At 44.9% G+C, this 27,214-nt stretch overlaps 1 protein-coding gene across 2 annotated transcripts in view; it reads right to left on the bottom strand.

The window, feature by feature from the left end:
- Nucleotides 1–27,214, bottom strand: part of MXD4 (MAX dimerization protein 4) — a 37,916-nt gene that overhangs the window by 2,746 nt on the left and 7,956 nt on the right. For both annotated transcript variants that reach the window (XM_035547348.2, XM_035547349.2), the window contains exons 3-6: nt 25,966–25,995; nt 4,253–4,367; nt 1,048–1,207; nt 1–29 (exon numbers count right to left, since the gene is read on the bottom strand). The exon at nt 1–29 is cut by the window's left edge and continues 2,746 nt beyond it. In XM_035547348.2, the coding sequence (XP_035403241.1) occupies nt 1–29; nt 1,048–1,207; nt 4,253–4,367; nt 25,966–25,995 (334 nt within the window). The remainder of the gene's footprint in view (nt 30–1,047; nt 1,208–4,252; nt 4,368–25,965; nt 25,996–27,214) is intronic.

Here is a 27,214-nt window from a genome sequence, read left to right as displayed (position 1 = left end):
TGTAAATTCCATTCCTTCAATGTCTACTTCTAAAGAAAACACAAGAAGGCACGTTTTCAGAAACACAGCAGCTCTAACCAGTGATAAGGGGCCACTACAGCCTGTGTAAATCAACGTTCAGGTGAAACCTGAATTGTACTTCGTTTTCTGTAATTAAAAAGACCTGGAACAGTAGTTCCGGGGGTAAGTAGCATCCTGTGCACCTAAGAATTAAAATCCCTTCTGTCCTCATCCACATACAGCACAGCATCAATACCAAATGCTGTCCCAGAACTGTTCCAACCTATGCGTCGACGCTGATCTTAAAAAAACAAAATGAACCAAAACACACCCAAAAAAAAAAAACAAAAAAACAACCTCAGAGGCTGTAACACTGCAGCACCACCGTTCACAGCAATTCCAAGCTATACAGGTGTCAGCTAGCAGTGACCGCGGTGTGGCCATCTGTCCCCCAGTAACTGCACTGTGACTGACAACTCGCCTCCCATAGGCCCTGAAAAAGTCAGCGTGTGCGAGTTTTTGGTCACAGAAAAAACTGCAAATAAGAAAATAAGAAATGGTGACAGGGAGCTCGAAGAGCTCAGTCTTAAATGAGAACCAAATGCAAGAAACACTTGGTGATCACCGCACAGAAAATATTTTAAAATTTCACAATAAATGATGTGGAATTAATTTATGCACACAAATGAATTAAGACAAATAACATCTTTTTTTCCAAGAAGAAAATATTATGCCAGCCTTACCAATAATTACACTAAAAATTCGGAACATTAAATGGTAATTGTTTAAAAACCTGGCAAAACCTCACGCTGTATAAATAGCTTTACAAAAATCAAAACTGATTAGAAAAAAAGAATGTTTTGCAAAGAACGTACAAAAGATGTAGTAGTTTTTTATTCTGCAGATTGCATAATGGAATAGTTTTGTCTGGGGTTTGTAGAAAGCTTGATTTTAGTTCTAAATAATGCTTTTCTGTTTTCTTGCTTCCCTGCTTCCCCTTTCCTTCCTGCTCCTGCAACTCCCTCTGGGAAGCCCTCGTTGCGTTACCTTGTTCAGAGTCAGTGGATATTGTTGATCCCATGCTGTCAGTGCGGATGCGCTCCATGCCCTGCACGGATAGCTGTTCCAACCTGCGCTTGAGGTAGCGGTGCTCCCGCTGTAATTGTTCTTTAATATTTAGAGCTTTTCGGTCCTGTTCTTCCAATTTCTTAAAGGGAGAGAAAATCGGTAAGCCGCCGGTTTTTACTCACATTAAAGCAAAAGTAACGTAAGATCTCCTCGACAGTTCTTTTACAGCAGGAATTGTTCGTCAGGCAAAATCATCTTTGTTACTGTTATGCAGAGCTCCGTACAATTTCAACTGTCCAGGCCAGGACTGAATTTGTTTCACAGCAAAATACATGGACACAAGGGGAAAAAAAAAATCCCTTAGAGACTCCTTTGCCACTAGCAAGTTTCTCAGCTAAGACTGAATTATTGTTGCCTTGGTTCTGGGGAATATTTTAATCATTCTGTCAGGCAAAACTGTCATCACCTTTGATAAGCAGAGCACAGCTCAGTTTTCAGTCAGAATGCAATGTCTCTTTACGTGAAATAAAGAAGTTCTCACCGTGAAGGAAGCATTACGAGGCTCCTCAATGGTCTCCCTCCTATCACAGGCTATGGAAATTTTTACCTTTTAGAGTGCTTCACTAACATTGCTCCAGTACTGCTTGTATAAAATAGGTGGTATTTACCAACAATTGCCTTCATTCTTGCATTTCTCTTTCCTAGAACTTCTCTGGAGCTACTATGATAATTCTATCATAACCTCCTACCAAATCGGTGCTATTAATCCAATACTTCTCAGCAAACAGCCTGTGAAAATATCCTTTCACAGCTCTGCCTAAGATCTCCCCTGTTGCTTGAATAAAAGAAGGTATTTGGAAATAAAAAGAATACCTCACACCCTGTAAAATGTGCTGCACTGTTGGTACAAATGTAGTACAGAAACATTATATTTTAAGATTTCAGCTGAACACTTTTGCAATGAATTTGCACTGACAGCCATTTTCAAAAATTGTCTACATAACTAGGGAAGAAAATACAATGAGTACAATGGGATCAAAAGCAGGAACTACAAACAAATCGAAACCAAAAAAGAGAAAAAGCCCTTTTTTTTCATCTAAATGATTAAATAAATTACAGGTTCTAGCAGCAAAAGCACATACAAGAAAGACCGAATTTCTCTTTGAGCTGTGTTTACATGCCCGTAAGATTTAGGAGACGTACTGGGAGCGAACACTGCTTCTGATGATGATTCTTCCCTACCATCTGAATGAACCTACGCTTGGTTTTCTAGAGAAGGGTGGCGTGGGACAGCACACAGCAAACCACAAGCCAAATGACCACAAAGATTCTGCTGTTCCAATGCAAACCTGAAAGCAAATGCATTTATCTTTGAAAACCTAATTCCCATTATTCAACGAGACAGCTTCCCTGCTGACTTGAAAACTAACTTCTGTAGGCTGTAAGGCCACACACTACTCAGATAGACATCACACATAGGAACACAATGTTAGAATAAGAAAATGGGCTGGTACATCCATGTACACAGCAAACCAAATGTGCCCAATTGATCAGATTTCCTTTTCCTGTATTTTCCTGGCTGCAGTCCCAAACTCTAACAACTATTTTGGGAATGAACTCAGTGATTCGTATCCAGGAGACTCAAAACTGTCTCAAAACTGTCCAATCTTTCAGGGCAAGTTTCGGTGAGTGAGTGAGTGTTCAAAACTAATCATTGTATTAGATTTTTGTATTAGAAATGACAGAGGGGCACTGGCACACTCTGGCAGTGCAGCAGGGAGATAGCTGTCTTCAAAGCCTGTAGACCTGATGAAGAGGAACAATTAAGGGGCAGGCCAGGCAGGATAAGTTCGGTTAAAATTTCAAAAAGAAAACTAAACTTCAGTTTCACTTTTCAGAGAATGAGTACTTGGTACTGTGCATGATGGACTTTGAAACCATGTGCTCCTAGCTTTTTTTTTTTTTTAATCAGCAGCTGAAAGGGTAACTACATGGCTAATCTCTCACACTTGCCACTTGTAAAAACAGATTTTCAGTTTGTATGCATAAACTCAAGATAGGGGGGTAGCCCAAGACAAAAACCACACGCAGTGCCTTTCATGCATGTTAGCCTGAATTATAAACAAGAGGCCGAAATCTCAAATGGTAAAACCAGGGGTTGCTCAGCTGGAGTAAATGTGCTTACAAGAGCTGAAGAGGTAGCTCAGTAACCTTGTTCGCAAGCATGAATTTGTTTAAATTCATCTTCAATACTTCCTACGAATTACACCCATTTATGCAATTGCACTGCATCTTAATGCTGTACAACAGCAGGCTGTTTTCAGAAATATTCCCAGATTACTGGCAGTGTTTGACCTCTTTGACACTTTTCACTTTCCTATCTTTTCCCCTCTAACACTGAAGAAATGCCAGATGAATAATTACAGTCCTGGACACAGCAGGACACAACTTTTTACATTTAAATACTTGTTTTATATTTCCACGTAGCCTGATTCCCCTGAAAGCTACGAGAGTGAAACTAGAGTGTCTTAGGAAAGAGGAGGCCTGGGGAGGATCTTCCTTTGTTTACCTGTGCAAATATATGGCCTGTACTGCTGCTGACGCACAGGTGAGGTTTTGGTTTTGTTTTCAACTTGTGGCCCAGATCTTACACACACAAATATGCAAGAGGAGTGGCAACTAACAGGAGATTACATTTATTTTTGGTTTCTTTTAAATGACTGTCAAATGCTCCAGGATCTGGTCATCGGGGTACAGGATGAGGACAAGACTTACTAGTGGCTACAAACCTTTTGACTTCATTCGTTATTTCATTACTAGTTATGAGTATTTTTACACTGAAATTAGTGCAGTACAATGCTACTTTGCTCGGCCCTTAAAAAATGTATACATTAATCAAAGAAGAGCCTTGATACATATATATTTTTAATACAATGTAAACTAAGCAGAAACCACAAAATCACCATTTCATGTATCTGAAACTGCCGGGTAAATTGCAAAACACACCAAAACTTGACACTCTGAGTGAAATCCCTGCATCTAATAAGGACGAATATATCCAGAAGACGAGACATATGGGTATGGATTTTGTGTGAAAATTAACTTCCTCTCTATGGATACACATTCTGGAAGATTCTGCCTTAAAAATGGAAAAATAAAATAAAATACAGATGAATGTTTTTACCTTGATATGCATCTTAGCTCTTTTCAACAGGCTGAGGGTGGTGTGCCTGGTGCTGTCCGGCCCGAGAGGCACAAGCTGTTTTAGCTGTTCCAAATATAGCCGGAGCTTAGCCCGCCTGCAATTATTAAAAATGAAGAGCGTTGTAGTACAGTTGCACTCGAATAGCACATCCTATATGCAAACACCATCTGTTTGCAGGATCTCTCTGCAGAGCTCGATTCCACAGTGGCTTCCTCTCCCCTCCCTTTGGCGAAGTTTCAGAGCAAAAGGTCACTTGAAATGTAGTAATGCTACTTGGCACATTTATGCAGTATTTTCATACCTATATTTCAAAGCAGTTTGCTCAGCCTGGCTATTCCCAACTTAAGGAAGGGGAAGTACACTCCGAGTAATTCAACCAAAGCTGCACACTGACTTCGAGGTTGAATAAAGAAGAAAAACACGGACTTCAGGGAGAAACCAGCTCCGGCCACACTGGGTCCTGCTTCTGCTTTGCAAGTGGTACTACTACTGCTCTCAGCAACCTCTCTCCTGTATTAACAACACCAAACCCATCAGCAAAGTATGGATCAAGAAGGTGGCATTTCTATAGACACTCCATTTCCAAGCATTTTGTTGTTTGTTTGTTTGTTTTAAATTTCTTTGAACTTCTTTGTATTTCTTAATTTCTTGCTTTTCTGTGCAACCTTACTTCAACTATCCAAAACAAAGCAGGAGTGAAAAAAATAACATTGTGTGAGTGTATTTCTACAGTTAAAACCAACAGAAAATCCCTCCTGTTTTTTGTGCATAATCCTGAACAGGAATCCTGACGAAATTACCTTTCAGTTTTACAACGAGATAGAAATAGATGCAGAAGCGCTTACATGAGCAACATCTGTACTATTTTCTTTCTGCCAGTCTGTTACAGATTGAACAAAGCGATGATCTGGAGCATGCCTACATCCCCCACAAAGCAGTCACAGTAAGCAAAGCGGATCACAAGTGTGACATGAATAATTATCTTTCTCAAATCTGCTATATGCTGTATGCATGAAGGAAGCAAAACAAACTGCAGGAAATTGAACGCTCCTGGTCAAGACTGAACTGTCTTTTGAACACTCAGTTCAGAAGAAGCATTCAGCATCAGCGTCTGAAGTGCCACTTAAGAGGATTTAATATACACTGATGACAAATTACACCTGTAATTGGAATGATTAGTGCGATATCAAGACAACCTGAGAATAAATGGGGGAAAAAATAAAACAAAGCAAAAAAGCTAATTAAAATTCAGTACTGTAATGACTACACATTTAGTTTTGGTTACCTATAAATCAGCAGTGTATTAGGTGGGAATTCAAAGAGCATTTCTATGAAATTATTAATTCTTTATTCAAGCCATTCAGGAGAAAAAGATTATTGGTAAAAATGCGATTCTCAAGAGAAAAGTAATGACACATTCTTTGTTTAGGCCTGGGGTTTGTTTTTAAATTCAAAGCTCTAAATTTAGCAATATAAAAGCTTTTATTTAACCAACAGCAACATGGACTGGGGTAAATACCCATGGAAGTAACCCCACCAGACCGCAAAGCACCCCTGTAACTGCTGATTTAAACTCAGACACTGACCTTTAAAATAGGTCCAAAAGAAAAAGTACCCCAATTAGGGACTACTGGTATCTGTACTGAAAACAGAGGTGAATTTTTCTTTCTGTGTCTATAGCCTCTACCAACTACCTGGCTTTTTCGTGTTTTAAATAAAAAACTTTCTTCAGGCACTAAATTCAATCAATCTTTTTGTTTTTTAAATGGCCTCTGAACACGCATGCAGCCATCTGCGTCACTCAGCACAACTTGGATGCAACTCTATTTAGACAGCTGACAGAAGTAGGGACTGAAGATAAAGGAGGACGTGGCAAGGAAGAGGACAAGAATAGCATCCAAGCAGTAAAGAGAGAGTTAAATACACGGAAATGGAACGATCAATGTGCTTGCAGTAGTTAGAAGTATTATAATGAACATACAGAATTGTTAATCTGAGATCTACTTGGTATTAATCCTGAAAAACGTTAATGGAGCCCGACTGCACACTGAACTTTTCAGCCTCTGTTGCTATTTGAAGAAAGTCTGCTTGCCACAGGGACAAAATCAGGTTTTAGTGCACTTCATTACCATCAGCTGGGAAATTAACAGAGATATTACCACAATCAGTGGGCAATGCCACGTGCCTTTTTAAAGCACTCATTCTTTTTATGTTATATGCAAACCAGGTAAAGCAGGACTTCACAGAACTGCTATGAAGCGCATGTGACCGAAGCTAATAAGAATATTTTAAACAACCAATGAGAAGAATTAAAAAGAGCTAAATATTAAAAAAAAAAAAAAGAATGCTCTAAAGCATTTGCAGCACTAGCAACTGTCAGCACTAAATGTAATAAGCACATCAGCTAGAAGACCTATTCTAACTTCACTTTTTTTTTTTTTTGGTAGGGGATTTTTTCTTTCATTTATTCACTCAGCACCTATGAAACCATGAAAGATTTTAAAGCATAAGCACGTAGATCTTTACATAAGTATAGGCATGTTTATGTGGCTAATTCATACATCATAGCACAAAAGCATAATCAATGGCATGGATTAGGGAAGTAACAAAAAACAACCAGCCCATCACAATTACTAGAGTAAATATCCCCATGTTTTCCAGTTTACACATCATAGAAAAAAAACTGTAAGAATGCCAGAAAACATTTCAGGCGTGTTATGGTAACAGATCACACCATCAGCAGCAAGGGACCCAAACTTCACGGCAGGTAAGCTGTCACGTACAGGATCTGCCAGCACTAACTTCCCTCTTTTACTGCACGGAACCGACTGCTCTCTCTCCTCGGCCGAGGGGAACCACCCAGAAGGCAGCCACAGAGGTAATCACAGCCTGAGCTGCTTTGTGTTTCGCAGATCACGCCACGTACTCCACCTAGAAAATAAGCCGCCCGGTCCCAGAGGGACAGGGGAACGGTCTCCCTGCATGAGATGCGGTTCAAGTGCACTAATTACACTCTGCTCCAGCTTCAAAACCCGACACGATCGCCCACACCACGGGTGATGTCAGGCCAGTAAAACAGTGCCTATAAAAGTGTGCGTTTTCCCCACCTTGTGCGGATGCACAGAAATATCCCCCTTGTCGCTGCTCCTGAATTTATCCAAGGTAAGGATCTATAAACAGCCGCCCCAAATCTGCATCCTTGAGCCATGCAGCAGGAGCGAGGTGCCGAGCTGGAGCAGGTGAGCCAACACCAGAGGGACCTGTCTCAGACTGGCTATGTCTGCTTTTTGCCAGTAGACACAGGGGTCTCGGATGTTCAAGGCTTCCGCATCTTCCCTGTGCATGAGCTCACAACATGGTCCCATGAATCTACATTATAGCTCTTCAAATGCTTAATAAAAACGAGTTACTAACCCCACAGATTTGGTCAATGCTCCACAGGAGCAGCCACACCGGGTGGTCCACCACTTCCACATAAATGATGAAGTCGCTTGCTGACAGCTACGGCAACGTCTGCCAACTGGGACTCCTCTGAACTGGTTTTGACTGGGCACTACTGGTCAGCACTTCCGAACGGACAGCAGGACAAACCCTGCCACACCACAAGGTGTGGGTCAGAGGAGCTGCGCATCAGGCCTCTTAGAACCACAGAATCATTAATTTTGGAAAAGACCTCCAAGAACGTCTGGTCCAACCGTCCCCCTACTACCAATGTCACCCACTAAACCATGTCCCTAGGCATCATATCCAACCTATCACAGAATCATTAAGGTTGGAATAGCCCTCCAAGATCATCTGGTCCAACCACCCCCCTACCACCAGTGTCACCCACTAAACCATGTCCCCAAGCACCACGCCCAACCTTTCCTTGAACACCCCCAGGGACGGTGACTCCTCACCTCCCTGGACAACCCATTCCAATGCCTGGCCACTCTTTCTGAGAAGAAACGTCTCAGAATTTCCAACCTGAACCTCCCCTGGCACAACTTGAGGCCATTCCCTCTTCTGCTTCGTCACCCGCAGGCGCCCAGCTGGGAAGCTGAGGCCTGCCTCAGGGCGCTCCGCCACCCACCACAGGACAAAGCAGAAACCCAGTGGTGCTGGCAGCTTCCCCACACGGGCACATCCACCAGAGGTTCATCTGAAGACCACTCACTGCAGTCCACAGAGACTCCACTCTAGTGCTCAACCACGAAAAGGCAGGAGAAACGCTGGCCGCTCAGTTCACCACGTCTCCCAGACAGGCTGCCACGCAAAAGCAAATTAAGATCTTTGACTCGAACCATTTTCAAAATTGCAGTAAATGCATGTGAAGTAATAGTCAAAAAGCTTCTCCATATGTGCGAAATCCCGGGTGCAAATGCATTTTAACAGAGCAAGAAATAGAATACTACACTACATAGGGGGGGAAAACGAAACAAAAAAGCCTATTGTTCACACTGGATAATCTTAATTCCAAGAAAACTGCAACAATTCCAAGAACTTCCTACAACTACTTGATGGGTGGTTGCAACGGGAACAAAATACTCTTCAGTAAGGCCAAATAATATAATAAGAAGCAATGGTTGTGAATTGGGAGCTTCAGGATGGTCATTAAGAAACAAATTTTTTACAAGGGCGGTGGTGCACAACTAGAATGGGTTGCCCAGAAAGGCTGCAGAAATGCTGTCCTCAGAGGTTTTTCCAAGATTCACCTAGACAAAACCACAGGTCCCTCCAATCGACATTTCGGTGATCGTACAAATCAGAGTGCTTGTAAAGATGTAGTGTTTGACTCAAAAAATTGGCCCCACAAACAAAAATGGTGCACTTAGAACTACGCCAATCCAACCCAATACAGTGCTGTAGGCTTGTCGAGTGACCTGATCCACCTATAGTCTTTCCACATGGGCTCTCCATAGCTTTTTTACATAGCACAATGACAGAAACAGCCTCCAGACAGTCAAAAAGCAGATAGCTGCAGCTGCACATCTCTCTGATGGCAATAAAGAAACAAAAGGTATGTTTCCTAAACCATGCAAGTACAAATCTAGAGCCCCTATTTGGGGCCCGCTGTTCAACCCACCGATCTACACAAAGCCAACTGGAAAAGCAAAGCTTTCCTTTGGCAAATACATGTCCCAAACAAGCTGCTTTTTCCTCAGTGTGGCATGCCTCAGCCAGGCCTAAGCAAAATTAAATGGCCACGGACGCTTGTGACAGCTTACAGGGTGACACTGAAAAATCCTGTCACGTCCGTGCGGGACGGTGGCAATAGCGCTGGGAAGGTGTGCTTGTCGATCCCGCTGCCTTGGCTGGGGAAACCCCCGTGGACAAAGTTGCTGACAGCCTTCCACGTGTTTATGACAGAGAGCACAGGGCAGGCATGTTCTCTGAGCTGCACCCGAAGACATAAACAGCAGTTCCTGCTCTTGACATTGTGCTGCGAGGGCCAGACATCACTTGCAGAAAGCATCCAAATGGCAATGCTCATGCATGATTTCTCAACAAGCATGGGCAAGAGCATAAAATTCAACAGAAACAGGTCGAATTCCTGACATGTCCACCTGGTGTATCCTCAAGGTCTCAGTCCCCCTCCTCCCCAGGCTAGAAGAGCGACTCTCTCACACGTACTCATTCTCTTGTTGACTCAACACTGGCTGTAAAAGGGAAGGCCCAACTCTATCAGCAAAGTTTGCTGTCCCATGGGAGGTCCTGGAACTGCCTTATCTGCTCCACACCCTCTCACCCCTACCAGGGGATTGCCCAGTCACGGCACGGAGCTGTCTTGGCCATACTGGGAGGTGGCTTAGAGCTGCACCTTCTCCAGCTGTTGGGCAGCAAGGATCTGAAAGGCTGGCAAGAAACAGCTAAACGTCCATATTCCCATACTGCACATACTCAGTTTCCCTGAGCTAGACAGGGCACTGTCCACTCCACTTTGTTTCAACACCCTCAGCCCAACCATCGTGTACTACTGAGGCATGTATGGGCATGAAACAACACTCGCCTCACAAGAAGGCCCAAGTTGTGCTTTCTGCAAGATGTTTTCAATGCTAAAAATGCTTGCACGGCTGAACATGTGTCTGTATTTCAGATGTCCCAAATTTAGTCTACTAAACTAAGCTGTGTATACAGGGGGTTGACATACTCTCAAATCAACTGCTAAATATACTTGCTTGGTGATGTTCTGCAAAGAAAAGGACACAGTACATCAAACATCCAAATGACATCGAAAATGCAATCGTTAAAAGCTGCACTAGTGAGAACAAGAGCTACATTTGAAATAATGCAAAAATTAAAAATTCATAATTTCTGTACTTTAACCACTTAAATCCAAAAACCAGACAGCCTCAGACCCTATCGTAGGATAAATTCTGTCCTACCCCACAAGTAAAGCCCCCTGAGTTTTTAATACAAGCACCCTCCCCACGCACACACTTCAAAGAACATAAACCTATTACAGGTAATGGGAGCAAAAATTTTGAAATGAATCTAGAATTAGCAATATTATTACAAACTGGACAGAGTTACCGAAGCATTTCAAATTCCTCCTCTCGTGTTTCGCATTTTTTTCCACATTTAAACCTATCCTGCTCCTGGTGCTGTGCAATGAAGTTAATATACACAGGTTTAAATATAGAGCAGTTACTAAATCTTTCATTGTTGCATAATGACTATGTAATCTGGATTAATAACGTACCTAGGATAAAGTCAGAGAAGAACCTCTGCACCAAAAATTCACTTCTGGAGCCAAATGTTCTCCAGGTGCTCTGTGAACCAAAAGGGTTTGGGCTGAGCCCACAGCTCCAGGTCAGAGACCCCTGCCATAATCTAACTGTTGTGTTTTCTCCCTAAAGAATGGTGGTTTTATCTCCATACCAGACATGAAATTCAGCATAAAATACAGAAGTGAGCTAACTGCAGTCGTATGATGCTTGCGTTTTTACAGGAAGACTCTTCACAGTTTTATTTACGAAAACCCAGCACCTGTGTATGGGGAGTAGTAAAGTTTTAGTCACAGAGAATCAGCAAATCAGGATCTTTCGCAACTCTTATTGGTCATGATGAATACAGACAGAATTATTATTCATATTTTTATCATCACTTGTTTTTTAAATATGGAGACCAGCATTAAACTTCAGCGTTCACCTGACATGAAGGTAAAATTATACAGACGATCTGCCTGCACGCTGACCCCAGTGCCAGCTCCTTTGTACTGGAGCCCGCCACAAGAAGTCAGGATCTCTTCAGAGCTTCAGCTCTTTTCATTTTATGCACAATCACACTTGAGCGGTGACAAAATTTTGCTGCAAATGGCTTTAATGGTACCGTAAATGAAATGTTCTCATGTCGTTTTCTATATTCATGGTATCGTGGCCGTACATACAATATAGGTACACAAGTAATTATATTCTCTGCTCTGCTTAGTATGTGGGAATACTGACTTAGACATGCCTTACTCCTCCTTAAGCTAATACTTTTCCTGAAGTATGTGTCAGGAATGATATTATTTACAGATCTACAATACTTTTTGTGAGCTACCAAAGATAATCCTGTACCAGTTAAAGGACGTGTTCACAAAGGTATTTCGAGAGATTATACCTAAAACTTAAATCATAAGAAATAATAGAAAATCATAGAAAAAAATTGTTCTAGGTAAACCTGTTTATTAATGGTATTTACAGCATTTTCAGTATCTTCAGAAAGAGATCAAATACAGTGGAAGATAACAACCCTCCACTGAAGAATAAAATCCTGTCTTTTCCATATTTATTTCAGTCAGAGACAGTTTGAATAATTTTTTTTTTACTCTACAAAAGGATACCTCAAACATATATTCCTTTTTTCAAAAGAGGGTCATATTCAAGCAGCACAAGCTACTTCAACAAATTTACTTGAGTGAAAAGGAAATAAAACCTCTTAGTATTAAAGCACTGTACCATGGCAAGGCACCCAGTGTGCTGCACTTGGACATTCTGATTGCTTCGAGACGTGTGAAATATTTGCTCACAGCTCAGTGCCTCAGAGTCAAAACCAGAAAATTCAGCGGTGTCCTTACAGCAAACTTCTTTGGTTCTTATTATACAAGGAAAAAATAAACCAAACATCAGTGGTCTGTAATGGATGCACTTTTCTTTTATTGAATTAAGAACAAAATGCTGAAATTTGTGCTGCAGGTGAAGATTCGTAGAAGGTTTGTTCCAAATATATGTATTTTTTTCTCTTTGTCCAATACCTCACACAGGCCTCTGAAACTAAATTCAACAGTGAAGCACGGGAAGGTACTGGGGAAACAAACAGATGCAAAAAGCTCTGAGTTGCCTAATCAAAGTGACTGTTAGTGGATTAAATGCAACACCCTGCCTTGTTTACTTCAGCATTTTCTATGAGTTTCACACTCTACACAGATTTTCAGAGTCCCAAATATTTTTGTGCATGTTTCTCTACACTGAAACTCACCAGATAGCTCTAGCAGCCAGGTAGTTGGTGGCCTTCAGGTACTTCACTTGCCTACAAAGGCAACGGCTGCAAGTGTACCTTAAAATCATTACCTTTGAAAGAACCAACGTTGTTGTGAACTTGGTCATCCACAAGTTTTCATGTGAACACCTGTTAGAAGTGAGTGGTGATGGTCCTAACTCTTGCACTAATGGGGACAGAAGAAAATGTCTGCTGCCCCTGACAAAGCTTGCCATTTCCATGTTTTCTGCATTTTATCACTCTGAAGCATTCATACTGCCTTTTATTTACTTTCACTGAGTGTCACTTTGGCCCGCTTGCTGAGCCAAGACTACACACTTTTAACTTTGCTTTTTACCTTCAAAAAGCTGCAGATTGTTCACTTTTTAGAATATATGCAAGCACCAGACCTATTCCTACATCTTCTAGCAAGTGTAATTTAAAGGAAATATCTGCAATACCGCAAAGGTATAAATATTTGGCCCCCTAAGCAGCGTGCAGAAAGCTAGCTGGGGACAGGTGGATACTGGTTTATACTGGGAGGTTCTTGACTGCTGACAGAGAGAAAGAAATCTTGGTGCCCAAGTTGTCCTCTTCTCTTCTTCCTCCTTTCCCTGTCCCCCCAGAAGCTCCCTGCTGGGTACAGCAGTAGGAGCACTGGGTGACATCGATATTTCTTCATCTCTCAGGAAACCTACAAGCAGCTTTCAATGCTCTTGCACTGGAGTTTGCCACTGGAGGGTGTGCTGTGGAGGCCAGAGTACCCCAATAAGACAGGAGCAAGGTTGGAAAAACAACAGGAGCTCCTGGGGCTCACTTCGGGCTGGAACAACCGTGTAAAGCAGCAACCTGGGCAGCACTGGTGTGAGGCCCAACCTGAGCCTCAGCAGCTGGTGGCTGGCATCTCCCACCCCAAAGCTCTCCTCTGCCTCACCAGGCCCCAGCATGGCCCCTTCTCTGCGGCCCGTCCACTGCTTTTTGTCCACCAGCGGGTGCCAGAAACGGGACCTGAAGTACCAGGACCGATGCTCACCTCAGCAGCCAAGCTTGCCCCTTGCAAGGCCCTGGGTGTCCCTGGACTCAGGCTGTCCCTTCAGGAGCGTCTCCCACAGCAGCAGCAGAGCATGAAACATCCCGGAGTCACACTTTGCTTTGGCCAGCAGAAGAAATAAAAAGCCCTGCAGTACATCTAGTGCCTGTTACCATCATACTCCTCAATCTTCTCCCACTCAAGCACTCCTCCTGCCGCAGTGACGCGCAGGAGCTGTCATGGAGGCGTGTGAGACGTGACATTGGTGTGTGCCCCTGCCGGCGCCATCCCACCTCACACACACCCCAGTGCCCGAACTGCCTGCAGACTGACCCCACAAGAGGACAAAACCAAAGCGCAGCGCTGGGTTTCCCACCGGCTTGTTTTCTTCATGGCGGGCTGGCAGGGGAGTACGCCACATGCAAGGCAGCACGGTGTGAGCAAGGGACACCAGCAACTCTGACTGGTACCAGTTTTAGCTGCTGGGGAACCACAGCCTCAGGACTGACATCTGACCACTCTCGTCTCCTCCCGTGTTTTTCCAGTGCTCCTCCTCCCTGCAGTCAGGCTTGGCTTTCACCAGTTCCCCCAGGATTCAGCCCACTGTCGTAAGCTGCTCTGTTTTGAACAGCAGCCACGGAAGGTTTAACAGCCCTTCATTGTCTCAGGTCTCCGAGATAAGTAACAGAAACATGCAGAAATTCGAGATGTGCTTCTCGGAAAACGTCAATAGGAATTTACAAGGGATATACAGAGATTCCCAAAAGCATCCCAAGCAAACAATGGCAGCTGGATGCCATTTGCCTTCCCTGGATGGTTACCACCTCAAAGCTACACGTAAAGGATTTCCCCATCCTCTGACCAGAGGCAATGAAATCTCTGACCTTGCAAGAATCTGAGGCAACAGAAACCAAACATTACGGTAACTGCTGAAATCATCTGCAGTAAGTTTTCACCCTTGTATGGATTTTTTTCCTCAGTTTAAAAAAAAAGAGATTCTAACCTAGTACTGTAGCCTTCAAGGTTGTGCTCACCCATAGAGAACAGTTTTCTGTATTTTAAACCTTCAAAGTCAATGTCAAACAAGTGTGAATAATTCTTACACCTACAAAAAAAGGAATTCGTTTCTAATGTCTTCTGTTTTTAGCCCTGGTATCTGCTGATTATCTTTTAACATTTACCTCTCAGATGCTTGTGAGCAGTAGCAAGAGGTATCGCATAGTGCAACGGGCTTAGCATCACATCTGCCACATCTGCGTAATACAGGCAGATGAAAAACAGTGCCTTGTGGGGAAACGCACAAGTGACGGCAATACATTTGTACATACTTGAAAATACAGTCTACAAAAAAAATCAGCCTTGTTTTCATTAAATTTATTAAATAGTTTTTTTCAGCCAGCCTTATACTTGTTTGTTTCACACATTATAATGCACACATTGCAACTTAGTAGTCCTCCTAAATTAGACCTCTCAAATCCATCTGTCTTACTGGCACTCAAGTTTCTTACACTACACTACAGGGAGACTTCAGATCTGAAGTTTGTCTGTTACCTCAGAACAGCGATAGACCAAATTAGATAAGCAAAGTGTCACTGCAAGATCAGACCACTCTGGTATCAAGCGGTTTTAATTCCCACTTGAAGTTACATAAGATACACACGTACTTACACACAGTCCCTCTGAAACCCCAAAAGTGGATCACGGGAGCAATGCTGCCCTGGTCTTTGCGAGCAGTGGAACACAATATTCCGTCCTGCACGGCAAATCCAAGCCTCCTGCCACAGGTTTGCAGTCCTACAACAGGCATGCTTTCCTTTGCTACCGTTCCCAGAGCTCTTGTCAGGAATTTCTTGAGGACTGCAGAGCACAGGTTGAAGAGAACTGAGCTTACTGAAATACGGAAAAACTCTGTTATCACCAGGGGTTTGCACAAGCGGAGGGGAACGGGATAACTGTGATTTTCCATAAATCAACAGCTCGCCAAAAGGTGGTTTAAGAGGACAGATACCCCCACCAGCAGCTCTGGGAGCACTTACATCCCTCACCCACCAGGACGAAGGTGCAAGGTGCAGCGTGGCACCGCACAAGCTACGCGGTCACCAGCCGACAACACCCCAGCGCAAGTCACTGCTTACAAATCAGCCCATGGCTTCAAACCGGCTTTAATTATCAGACTGTTTCCCCACATCAAAATGCTAAGCAAGAACATCGTGTCTCAGGACAGTTGCCAACAGGAAGGATCTTCAAAAAAAAAAAAAAAGCGGGGGTGGGGGGACGACAGTGCTTAGAGAAGCCTAGAAAAGTCGAGCTTTAGCACAGCGCTAAGCAAGAGGAGCACAGCACGAGGCCTACCAAGCTCCTTCTGCCTCATTTTAAACCTCCCTAAAGACCTAGTTATTTCATACGTATGTCAAATGTGTTCAAGAATTATTTTTTTTACACCACTGTATGATGCCAAATTAAAGGAGAGGCAAGTCAGGCTGAATTATTTTAGCTAAATTAAAAACACGCATTGCCTTCACACGCTGAGCGCGAGGTCTTTGGATGGCAGACAGCTGTGACTGGATGGCCTCTGCCTGCCTGAAGTCAAACGGAGAGTGTGATGCCACAACATCAGGAACACTGGACACCTGTGGTTGCCATTTTACTGTCTGTTATATCCATATGAAAAGGAAAAACCCAGTGACCAGTGTGACCCTAAGGGCCATCTCTAGCCTGACAAATGCCACAGGAGCCCCGCCTGGCATCAAAGGCATGAGACACCACAAGAAACTACAACAATTCAGACGGCGCTTTTAAAACCTATTTAGAGTTAAGGCAACCATATCTCCATTTAGGGACCCAGACAATCACTTTCTCCTTCTCAGAGGTAGGAAGCGTTAAGTCTGACTCGGAAATTAAGTGAATTAAGCGTCAGAAATGGGTGTTCAGTGCGTTTCTTACTTCTGTTTTTGCTTGTGCTGATACTTCCTCAGCACCTGCCTCTACCAAAGCTTCACAGCCATCTTAGAGTAGCAAATGGCGGATGCTTGCGCATGAAGGAGCAAAGTTAATTTGCTTTTAGGGGAAGGAGCCGGTGGGTACTGCTGCCTTTACTGCTGTAGACCTCCGAGATGTCCTCCAGCGAGGAACCTGGGGTGTCTTCTCATCCCTGCCGGAGACAGCAGGGTGCCTGTTCCAGCCAGCCCAAGACAGGCTCAGGCCCCAAGTGAAAACACCAAAGGAAAAGAAGAAAAGAAGTCACCCTGAAGTAAATAATAACAAACATCCCCAAACATCTCGCTGTACGCCTCAAACTCTGTCACTGACACCTTGTAATTAGAGGTGGATAGAAAAGACTGAACGTAGATGCATATATAAACAAATTTAGGGGAAGAATTAAATACACCGGCTGTAATTAAACATGGTCTGTTCCAAGACTACAACAAACCAGAAGCTCAGCAACACTTACATGGTGTTTTTCCCCAAAACAGTGGCCCAGAATGGTGTCATGGGACAGTGGAGGGTTGCAGCTATCTGACAGCCCTGCCTCAGAGTTTAGCTTTAGCTTGCCACAGCACAGATAGTGCCTTGTTTATAATATAATTTCCGTTCTATTTCCTTTTCCATTGAGCAGCACAAAGCTGATTGTCTCTGTGCCAGACAGGGGACAGTTGAGCAGAATATGAAAGCAATCCATTTTGAGACGGTAAGGTATGGCACAGCTTTTCACAACTCTTCCCCTTTCCTCCTTCCTCCTTCCCCACAAAATTCAGCCTGGATTTCTTAAACGCAGCGTTCTGAAATTATCTGGCAATAAAAGGAAAAACCTGAAGTTTGGACCCACTTGCCATGGGAGTATGTAAATCCAGGCAATGGGAACCGAGACACCTGCCAGTCTATTTCGAATACCTGTGAGCACCCAAACCCAATAACTGCTTCTAGCCAAACACACACAACCAGCTCCCAAATTTCCCTATGAGAAATTATTTGCTCCACCCACGGTGTGTTTATTTCAGCAGGCAACACGACAGCACTCACCTATCGGGATTAAGTCAGCTTTCTTAGGGGAATTACAGGGTTTGCTACCTTCATGTTTTGTAAACGCCAACTAACGTGGTAGGTAGGACAGTGTCTGTGCCACTGATATTTGCAAACGCTGACAGTCCTCCCGACTTTAATAGCAACTGCTGAGTTCTGACAGCGACTACATGCCAGGCAGGCCCTTATTTAGCAGCTTGTATCTTCATTTAGTTACCTAAATGGAAACAGCCACGAAACAAAGGCAGATAGATTTGTTAGGCATTAATCCCAGGATGCCTATTGGGAGGACAGGACTCACAAATACTTCTCCAGGCTTTTAGAGACATTTCAGTACATTGAGAGGCAGCCTCTGTCTCCTGAATCTTTTGCATTCTTACCATTAAGTTAAAACCTAATCCAGGTTTTCTTAATGTAGGGCATGTAGCCCGTGACAAGAGTTATTAAAGTTAGGAACATTGCAACAGATGACCTCATGTACATCCAAACCCACACCTCTCCTGTATCAGCTGTGTCAATCTCCTCACGCTACGTAATTAGTTATGCTAATTTGTGTAGAAAAAGAAATTGTGTAACATAAACGAGGATTAAAGAGACGTACTAGCCACTCGCAACCTTTGGCAAGTCCTGCCACTCCGCTCTACCCTCACGGGACGCGCACACAGCTCAGCATACACGGCTCCTATCTCGGAACACAGCACTCCACGAAATCCCAAAACAACCTCTCCTTCCAAAAATAGGAAGAGCCTTAAGAGACGAAAAAAGGAAAATCTTACCCGCTCTTGTGAGCTGCACTTTTTAGGACAAGGAAAGTCTGGATCACGTGTGTGGAGCTTTTGGTGGTTTTGGTTGTTTGTTTTTCAAAAAGAGGCCCAAATTCAACTGCTGTGAAGGAAGAGCATTATGCTTTTTTATGCTTATGATCCACCAGCTAAATGTTCATGCTTAGAGCTTCCAGAACCAGAACTGCACGCTCTGTAGCCATCCAAAAGTGCTATGGGGTCTGGCCAGGCTCAGATGCGGGCACACACAGCTCCTGCTGATCCCCCTGAGCTGAGCGCAGAATTGGGCCAACAGCCTGCCTTACGCTACCCCACCACGTGCATCGAGGAAAAAATAGAGTGGGAATTAATAGACCTGTGAAGGAATTCCAGGCAGTAAATCGAAGCCACGGACTGTTACGCTGGCAGAGAGCGAGAAAGGAAGGCGGCACAAGGTGCAAGAGGAAAGCACGTATTGTTCCATTCAGAAGGCACCGTCTGAATTTGGGACCAGGCCACATTATACCCAGTGCAAAAACAGTGTAAGCATCCAGTGGAAAGGATTTAAAATAGAGCTAGAGGTGCCGACACAGCATGGAGGGGATGGAGCAAGAAACAGAATACCATCACCTCCTGCAGTCTAGGTTGCTCCCTCAGTGTCTATCTTGACCAGAGATGCTGGGTCACCAGAAACATTGTGCTCAGAACATGCCTGGGAGAAAATAACCCTCTCTCCTGGAAGTTTGGTGAGTCCTGAGCACAGAGCTCATCGTGCCTTAAACAGCCGAGCCACGCTGCTGGCTTGTGGGTGCATTGTGACCTCTGCACACCGTGGTAGGCACCGCTTCTGCGCTCTCAGTGTTCGCCTGTGGGCTCCCACAGACAGGACTGGTTGGGATTCAGTCGAGGATTCCCATCGTGTTACGCAGGACTAGCTCCAGAAGCCAGCTTCTTAAAGCCCATTAGCTGCCTGAATACCTTAAGCAAATAAATAAATAAATCGAGTTGCAGTTTCCTTGCTCAGCTGTAACTAAGCAAGCTTAAAAGGAAAAACATTTTTTTCCATATCTGGTTCAGCAAATCTCCTCCAGTTAACAGAGCAGTCACCAGCGGGCTTCTCTCCCCCTCTTTGCAGGGTGTAAGCACCTAGCTGTTGTCTGTACAGTCCTGAAGCACCTGGAAGCCTGCCCCATCGCTCTCTGATCTGTACAAGAGCCACCACTATACCATGGTGGATAAGAACTGGTCCTGTCAATTAGCAGATGCTGAGAACGTAAACCACCTCTCACACAGCCCATTAGAGGCAGACACACAACGGGCTCATGTTTGGAGAGAGAGGGACGAACAAACGCAAGTGGAAAAAACGCGCGCACTTGGTTTCTCGCCCATCTGCCTTCTGCTCGCTGCTCGTCTGGCCAGGAAGCACGAGGCATTTTGGAGCCCGAGCCCATACATAGGCCCTGTAGCACAGAGCCTACTTCAGCAGGAAAAAGGACAGGACAATTTGGTCAAGAGAGTACTTTAGTCCGTTTTTCATTGCTGAATAAAAGCTTTGCCCAAAGCACGAGGATGTGTGTATGTCTGACACCTGGAATATAACTTCCTTAGCAGCCTGATTTCCAAGCTTCATCAGCTTAATGCACTCCTCCCTTCCAGAAGGGCAGTCTACGTGGGAAAGCTTTTGTCGGGAGCGTGTAACCTACGTCACATTGCTGTGGGCCCCGAAAAGACAATACTTCAGTGCACAGGCATTTACAATAGCTATTGCAGCACGTCGCGCAGGGCGAGTCACAGGTCCTGACATCTGCTGAATACCGAGAGACGGGGAGAAGGTGAGGGAAGAGCAGCACCGCAGTGCGAAGCTCTAAACCTTCTGATTCCTTTAATTCCATGGATTCATCAGACTCAAACATGGGACAACTCAACAAAACCACAGGATTCAGTTTTTCAGTTCTGTGGGTCCGGTTCTTTGAAGACTTTGCTAAACAAGCTCCAGCAAAAAAAACCTGCTTATAGCAGCTTAAGACACAAACCCCACCACATGCTTTGCTCCTCAGTTGGAAGCCTGAGGTTAAAGTTTGGGCAAAAAGGGTTTGAGCCGGCTGTGGCAACACCATTCATTCACTTGACCGCTGCAGGTGGGATCCTCCAGGAGGCAGACGCAGCCTGAAGGGGAGCAGGTACCTGAACCATGGCTCCTGCCTGCTCCCAAAGGCAATTCAGCCTCTTAAGACACTACCTGCAAAGGTATCTTTATTGCAATTCATCTGGAAACCTCTTTACACCGACCAGATGGCGTAGAAAGTCTTTTGCTTGGTGGGAAATTAACAGTATGGAGGTTAAGTTCTGCTACTAAGCCCAGGTGGTTGCCCGAACTAACGTAGCAGCCACGTATGGGGACGGTTTGTGTATAATCTGCACGCGTCCTAGCGATGGCAGCAGAGGTTACAGACCCATTACAACAATGATTTCTGTACCAGGTCAGCAAGACCCATCCAGTTCAGCAATCTCTGGGCAGCAGCAGCCAAAACTGGATGTTAAGGAGAAGCATTAAACTGACAAAGGAGTGAAGTGTGCTGTTCTGTACTGCAAATTAATCCCGTCGCTCACAGAAGCGATCCCACCCTCCCTGAGCTGGCATCAGGGCGTGCCTGTGACAGGCAGCTGGATCAGGACAAGGAACCGGCTGAAAAAGCAAACTTCCCCCTTCCCTGCCACGTCAGGAGGCAGCAGGACCACCAGCAGCCGGGCTGGATTAAGCTCACGATGGCAGCCCAGCAACAGGACACGTAGCGGGTGATCCTTCTGGGGAAGCAGCCTCGCGTCCTCAGCCTCCAGCGGGCACTCAGGGGATTTCCTGAGCCAGCAGCCGCACCGTAACCTCGCAACAGGATGGATCGATGCAGTTGTATCTTTTATGCTGCACAACGGTACCAGCTGTGATGGCAATCTGCGATTTGGAAAAGGCAGCTTGTAATAAAAATAAACACTAAGTGTTGTTTTGCTATGCTATTATTTCAGTGACCTTTCAGTTCTGTATCAAAACCTCCAAGTTTATCAGCAACTGGCGATCGCACCCTTTTTATTAACCCTGCCATTTAGTAACACGAAGAACCACAGACAGAATTTCGAGACCACTCTCTATGCACTCTCCAAACTCAAAATAACCCTAATGGGGGAAATTAATGTAACGTAATCGTGAATGTAATTGTGCTCCCGGCAAGCTCATCCGCGCTCCTTTCATGAGAACCGATGATCTATTAGAACTTAACTTCAGAGGCACCTACTCTTATTTATCAGCTAATGCTGCACGTCATAATTCTTCCGTCAAAATACAGATATTTAAGCAAACCCTCTATTTATATACAGGTATCTGCTTCATACACATGATGGTGCAATATAACAACATTTGCCTGGCAAGATTTTGGGTTTAAGGACTGCCCAAAGCACTACACAGAACTCAGGAGCACATTACCTTCTGCACGCATGGGAACACACTGTCACTCTCCCCCTGATCAGCACCATAAAACGATATATATTGGGCTGTATACAGAAAACCGTATATATTGGGCTATATTACCCATTTCAGGAAGGATTGTTTTCTTCTACTAGAAGGTGCTTGCCGTGAAGATGCTGCAGTGCTGGGCACCGCCGTGTCCATTTGCCCAGCGACATGAACCAGCACCCTCTTCATTACATTCCCAGTGCCTCCCAGGGATTTACTGTCTTCAGGAATGCACACAGGATGATTTCTACCACTGCTGATCCACCCCTTTCCCCCCTTCTTGATTAAAAACTGAATAAAACTCAGAGTTTATAATAAAATCGGCTTGGCAGAGGCAGGAGATAACTGTCCATCCAGATCAAGCCTCACCGCATTCACCCAGCCAAACAAGTTGCCAGCTTGGGGACAGCAACACGTGGCCTGCCCATTTCGAGGAACACTACAGCAGATGCTTTTTATTAATTTCCTCACTAACTCTGAAAAGCTGTGCTTTAAAACCATCCAGTTTCGTGAGCTGTTTTCAAAGGCTTTGCCATCAGAAGGACAAGATCTTGACCATGCAGAGCTCCTCACAGCCAGGCAAAAGGAGTGGAATCGCTCTGTCAGAGATGCCCGAAGTGTCAGCCCCAGTGCTCCTGTTCAGGACTCCCCCTGCTTTGGACAAGCAAGGACGCAGGGAAGCACCACGTCCTCCTGCAGTCCTGCACGAGCTGCAGGGACAAGTCCAACACGAAGAGCAGAGGGCAAATGACTCACTGCCTTCATGCCGCAGTGATCTCAGTGCAATCTTGAGAGGGCCATACCTCGCTTTTTCACGACTTAGTTTCAATGAATGCAAAGAAACAAGATTACGCCGTGTCGTTTTAAGACGCTCCGGTCCCCTAGGGGTTCTTGTTTTTACACTGGGAAAGCTGAATTCCTCGGTATAGCTGTCAGGTTAGATTGACTGAGAAATATCCGTGCAGAAAGTCATGATTACCGACGCACTTGCTATTTACATTGCTCACTGAAAGCTTACTGATACAATGCTCTGGCTAGAAACATAAAAATACATGTATATTATCTGTTGTATCATCAGAAACTGGTTAAATTTGAGTGCTGTTCTGATTGACATCCCTTCAAGTATTAAAATATCTTCTAGAACATCACCTTTCCTTGGGACAGATTTCTTTCCTCCCTGCTTTTTACTTAGGGTGGGTTTCTGTTTCACAGTTCTGAGATGCAAACCTTAATCACAGCAAACCAAAACAGGACTGCCGCCACATGGACAACTCCTTAGAGTGTCACTGTAACAGACCACATCCAAGTTCTGTATCCTGTTGAGAGTAAAATCAGAGAGAAAGGAATTTTACATACAAACTGCTAACAAACACTTGACTGTAGTTTTAGTCTTAAGTCTACCACTTAACGAAGAGTTTTTGCTGGAAATTTGTCTCTGTTTCCATTTGTCTTCCTCTGAGCATCCCCGCAAGAGCGTACAGATGACTAGCCCAGCAGTAGAAGATGCAAATCGAAGTAGTGGTGCCAAACAGCACCACCTGCACTCACAGAGAAAGCAACTGCTGACGTCAAAGTCAGAGATAAAACCTCCCATGAGCAACACAGACGCAGAACGTGGAGCGGCACCGTGTACCCACAGATGGCTACGAGGCTCTCCGGTTAGCGCCAGCTCTGGCTACCCTCATCCAGGAAACAAGGGCCCCGTAAAATGAAAAACATTTCCCTGCCCTCCGGCTCGCAGCCCACGTGAGGGCCGGGGCCAGGAGGAGGACGTGAGCAGCCATCTCCTCGCCTCCTCCCCGTCGAGCTCCTGGGAGATAACCAGGCACACCTCGGCCAGAAGCGTCGCGGCTGGGCTGACTCAAAGGCGCTGGGGCTGGGAAGGATCCACCTCCAAAATCAACAGGCAGTGCTCCACAGCTGGCAGGGCAGGGCTGCGTCGGGGGACGAGGCCGCCGCTGCAAGGACCAGCTGCTGCAGGGACCGGCAACGGCTGTGAATCATTAAACTTTACAAGATGCTTGATGGGGTTTAAGGCAGTTTTGGTAAAGCGGAGCGAAGAACAGTATGATCGGTATTATCAGCTCGTAAAGCCGCGGGGCTGGAGGAGGGGGCTGGTAGAGGAAAAAATTTACAGGGGTCCTTCAGACCAATACATTGGGTAACCAGAACCATGCACACTTCATCTGCTTTGGTGAACTTTTTTTTTTTTGGTACATCCAAGGCACCTGCACTATTTTGCAAGTTCACACCGATCACCAGGAATAATAAAATCTGGCTTCAAGGGACAGTGTAACTTCAGGAGGTACAGCAAGCAGCAGCAGTTACAAGTTCTAGTTGTACAGTCCCGAGACACGCCTTGCTGTTTACCTATTTTGACCTTGAGATGACAGAAAGAAAAACCAACACGGCAAATACTACACAGCACGCTACTACACAGGTACAACACAGAACTGAAAGCGAGAACAGAAATTAGACAATGAATAGATCCCACTTCTGCCCCTGCATCTGCTGCACCCGACGTGCTGCGCTGCTTAAACATGCCAAGGCAGAGCAGAGGAAAGGAGAGGCAGCTCCACGCTCAGGTTATAAAAATGACTGGGAGCAAAAAGGAGGAATACGCAGGTTGGATGATGAGAGGAATGACAGAGCAGAGGGAAAGGAAGAAATAGAAGAGAATATCTGGAAAGAGGATGGAAAAAAAAATAAAAGACAGCGATAAAGAAGCACAGCTGGGGCAAAAGATTTAAAAAAAATTTAAAAAACTGCTAGGGAAGGGCAGAATTTTGCACGGAGTTGTTTTCTGGAGGGATCTGTCAGCTGATTTCCCTGCCATAGCCACGGCACTGCGTTCTGCAGCCCAGGCCTGCATCTGCGAGCAGTTCCTCTCATCTCCAGCTGACCACGTGGCTATTAGGCAGGGCTACAGTTTACTCATATTACAATTAAACTACAGGAAAGCATGTCGGCATGCAAGGAAGTGCTGGCCGAGCTGCTACGTAACTGTGGCCACAGAACAGATTTAAAAAAAAAAAAAAGCCCCAGTGAGTTCAGTCTTGTTGTGCCACCAACCACTTTCTGCACACTTAGAAGCAGGCGGATAGCTTGAAGTCATCCGTGTTCACACACAGCCCTGCCTTCTTTGGATCCGTGAAACCCCAAAAGCCACAAGCTAGCGAAAAAGGCCAAGAACTACCCAAAAGACAGCTTGCCCTGCTGCCTCGATGGAGTGCCAGCACGAGGACGGGCACCTTCGGCACGCTGCATCCTCAGGGCAGTGCACCCCGGGAGGCTTCCTACAGCTAAACCCCACCTGCGAACAAACCCTGACAAGATACAGCAGACATTTAAACAGTCTCTAAAAGCGTGCAAACACGGATCCTCTAAAATTCACATCTCAGGGACTAAAACATCCGCACAGCACCGAGCACCCCGCGCCAGGGCTGCAGCTTTCCAGCATGCACGCAGCTCTCTGGGCATGACCTGTACCAGCAAGGAAGCAGACCAAGGGGAAAAACGTCTGTAGGTATCAACACGCAATAGAAATTGCGAGGCTAAAACTAACTGTTTTCAAAGCATGCCTAAAGTACAATAAACAATCCCTTGTGGCACCTTGTTCCCTGAAAATCATCTGCCTCCAACACAACGCACCTCTAGGAAACAGGTGCTGCAAGCGGATTCATTGTTAGGAGCAGTACAGTTAACCACTTACAGCATTAATCAGTCAAAAACTAATTATCAGGGGCATTTAAAAAGTAACATACTTAACATAAAAAAACAAAGCAACGTTATACCTACTAGATTTAAGTTGACAAAAAAACAGCACTTAAATGGTTTGGTGCAGAATGAATAATTGTCGAATACTCTTAATTAAGCACAGTCATTCTCATGTCAGCCATGACATCTTTTAATTTGCTTTATTCTCAAGACTTACCTATGTTTTTCTAGTTCGTTGTGTGATGACCTATTAAAAAAAAAGAAAAGAGATATTAGAGAACAGGATAAATACCAAGACTTCAGAATATTAAAAAGCCAACGCCTGCGTATGTTGCAGAAGAGCTCTCTAAAATCTATACTTATAGGTATTATGAAACAGCTTTGCTGTGAAATTGGCTCACTTTTACATCCCTTAGATACTTCAAGGTACCAACTTCATTTCCATGAGTAAACCGTGGGTTTGTGGGGAATTATAATGAATTTGCATATATAAAGTTTTCAATAGATTCAGAGACTGAGTTGGACGTGAAAAAATGATCAGGTTAGTAATAAAAACAGCCCACGAGATCTTTATCTGCAAAGAAAAATTATGAGGGGGCAGAAAGCGTTAGAAGATCTAAACGGCAATGGGTAAGAGGAAAAAGCCCCCAGAAAGCTGGCTTCCAAGCCCAAGGAGAAGCAGAGGGAAAAAGCAGCAGCGAACCACCGCCATTGCTGTTGACATCTTTATGACAAGACAGAGGAATCGTCTGAATTCTTCCGAGCCTACAAACAGAAGAAACAAATCACAGTCCCTGAACTGACCACATCAGTACACAATTCTCCTCCAGGATACTAGGATTCAAGATTTGTTCTTCCTCCCAGCTGATGCCCCTGGTTCTTTTGCCATTCGAAGGCAGCCCTAACTTCTTGGAGGACTTGTGATTCCCCCAACTGATTCAGCTGGAAATACCAATTTTATTTATTTACACGGCGCGGACTGAAAACACTCCCAAAATCAAGTCATTGTCACCACTTCAAAACCAGCAACACCCCAGCCCGTTACTTTTGTCCAGCTAACTCCGCTTCCAGTACGTAAGGATCAAAAGACACATCAAGGCAGCAGCAGATCACGGCGAGGCAGCTCTCCTACATCGTGCCACAACCCTGTGCCCGCCCTGGGCGTTACGTGCTGACAGAGGTGGCTGTGCTGAGGCCCGGGGTGCAGGCACTCGGTCCGTTCTCACCCGCAGGGCGAGCGGGGACACCTCGGGGTGTGAAATCCCTCCCGTGGAAACGCACGAGCTGCTCAGCCGCAGGATGCTCTGCCTCCCCCTGCATGCACGCGGGTGCCGCAGCAAACCTCGATGCACTACGAACGAGAGGGACAAAGAAAGGAGAGCTCACGCAAAGGAGTAACTATTGACCAAACCCACCCGCCATTCAGCGCACGCCGGCACAACGCCTCATCTCACAATGCGTTAAGT

This window comes from Cygnus atratus, chromosome 4 (genome assembly GCF_013377495.2).
Source record: "Cygnus atratus isolate AKBS03 ecotype Queensland, Australia chromosome 4, CAtr_DNAZoo_HiC_assembly, whole genome shotgun sequence".
Taxonomy (NCBI): Eukaryota; Metazoa; Chordata; class Aves; order Anseriformes; family Anatidae; genus Cygnus; species Cygnus atratus.
This window is presented reverse-complemented; position numbering and strand designations above follow the sequence as displayed.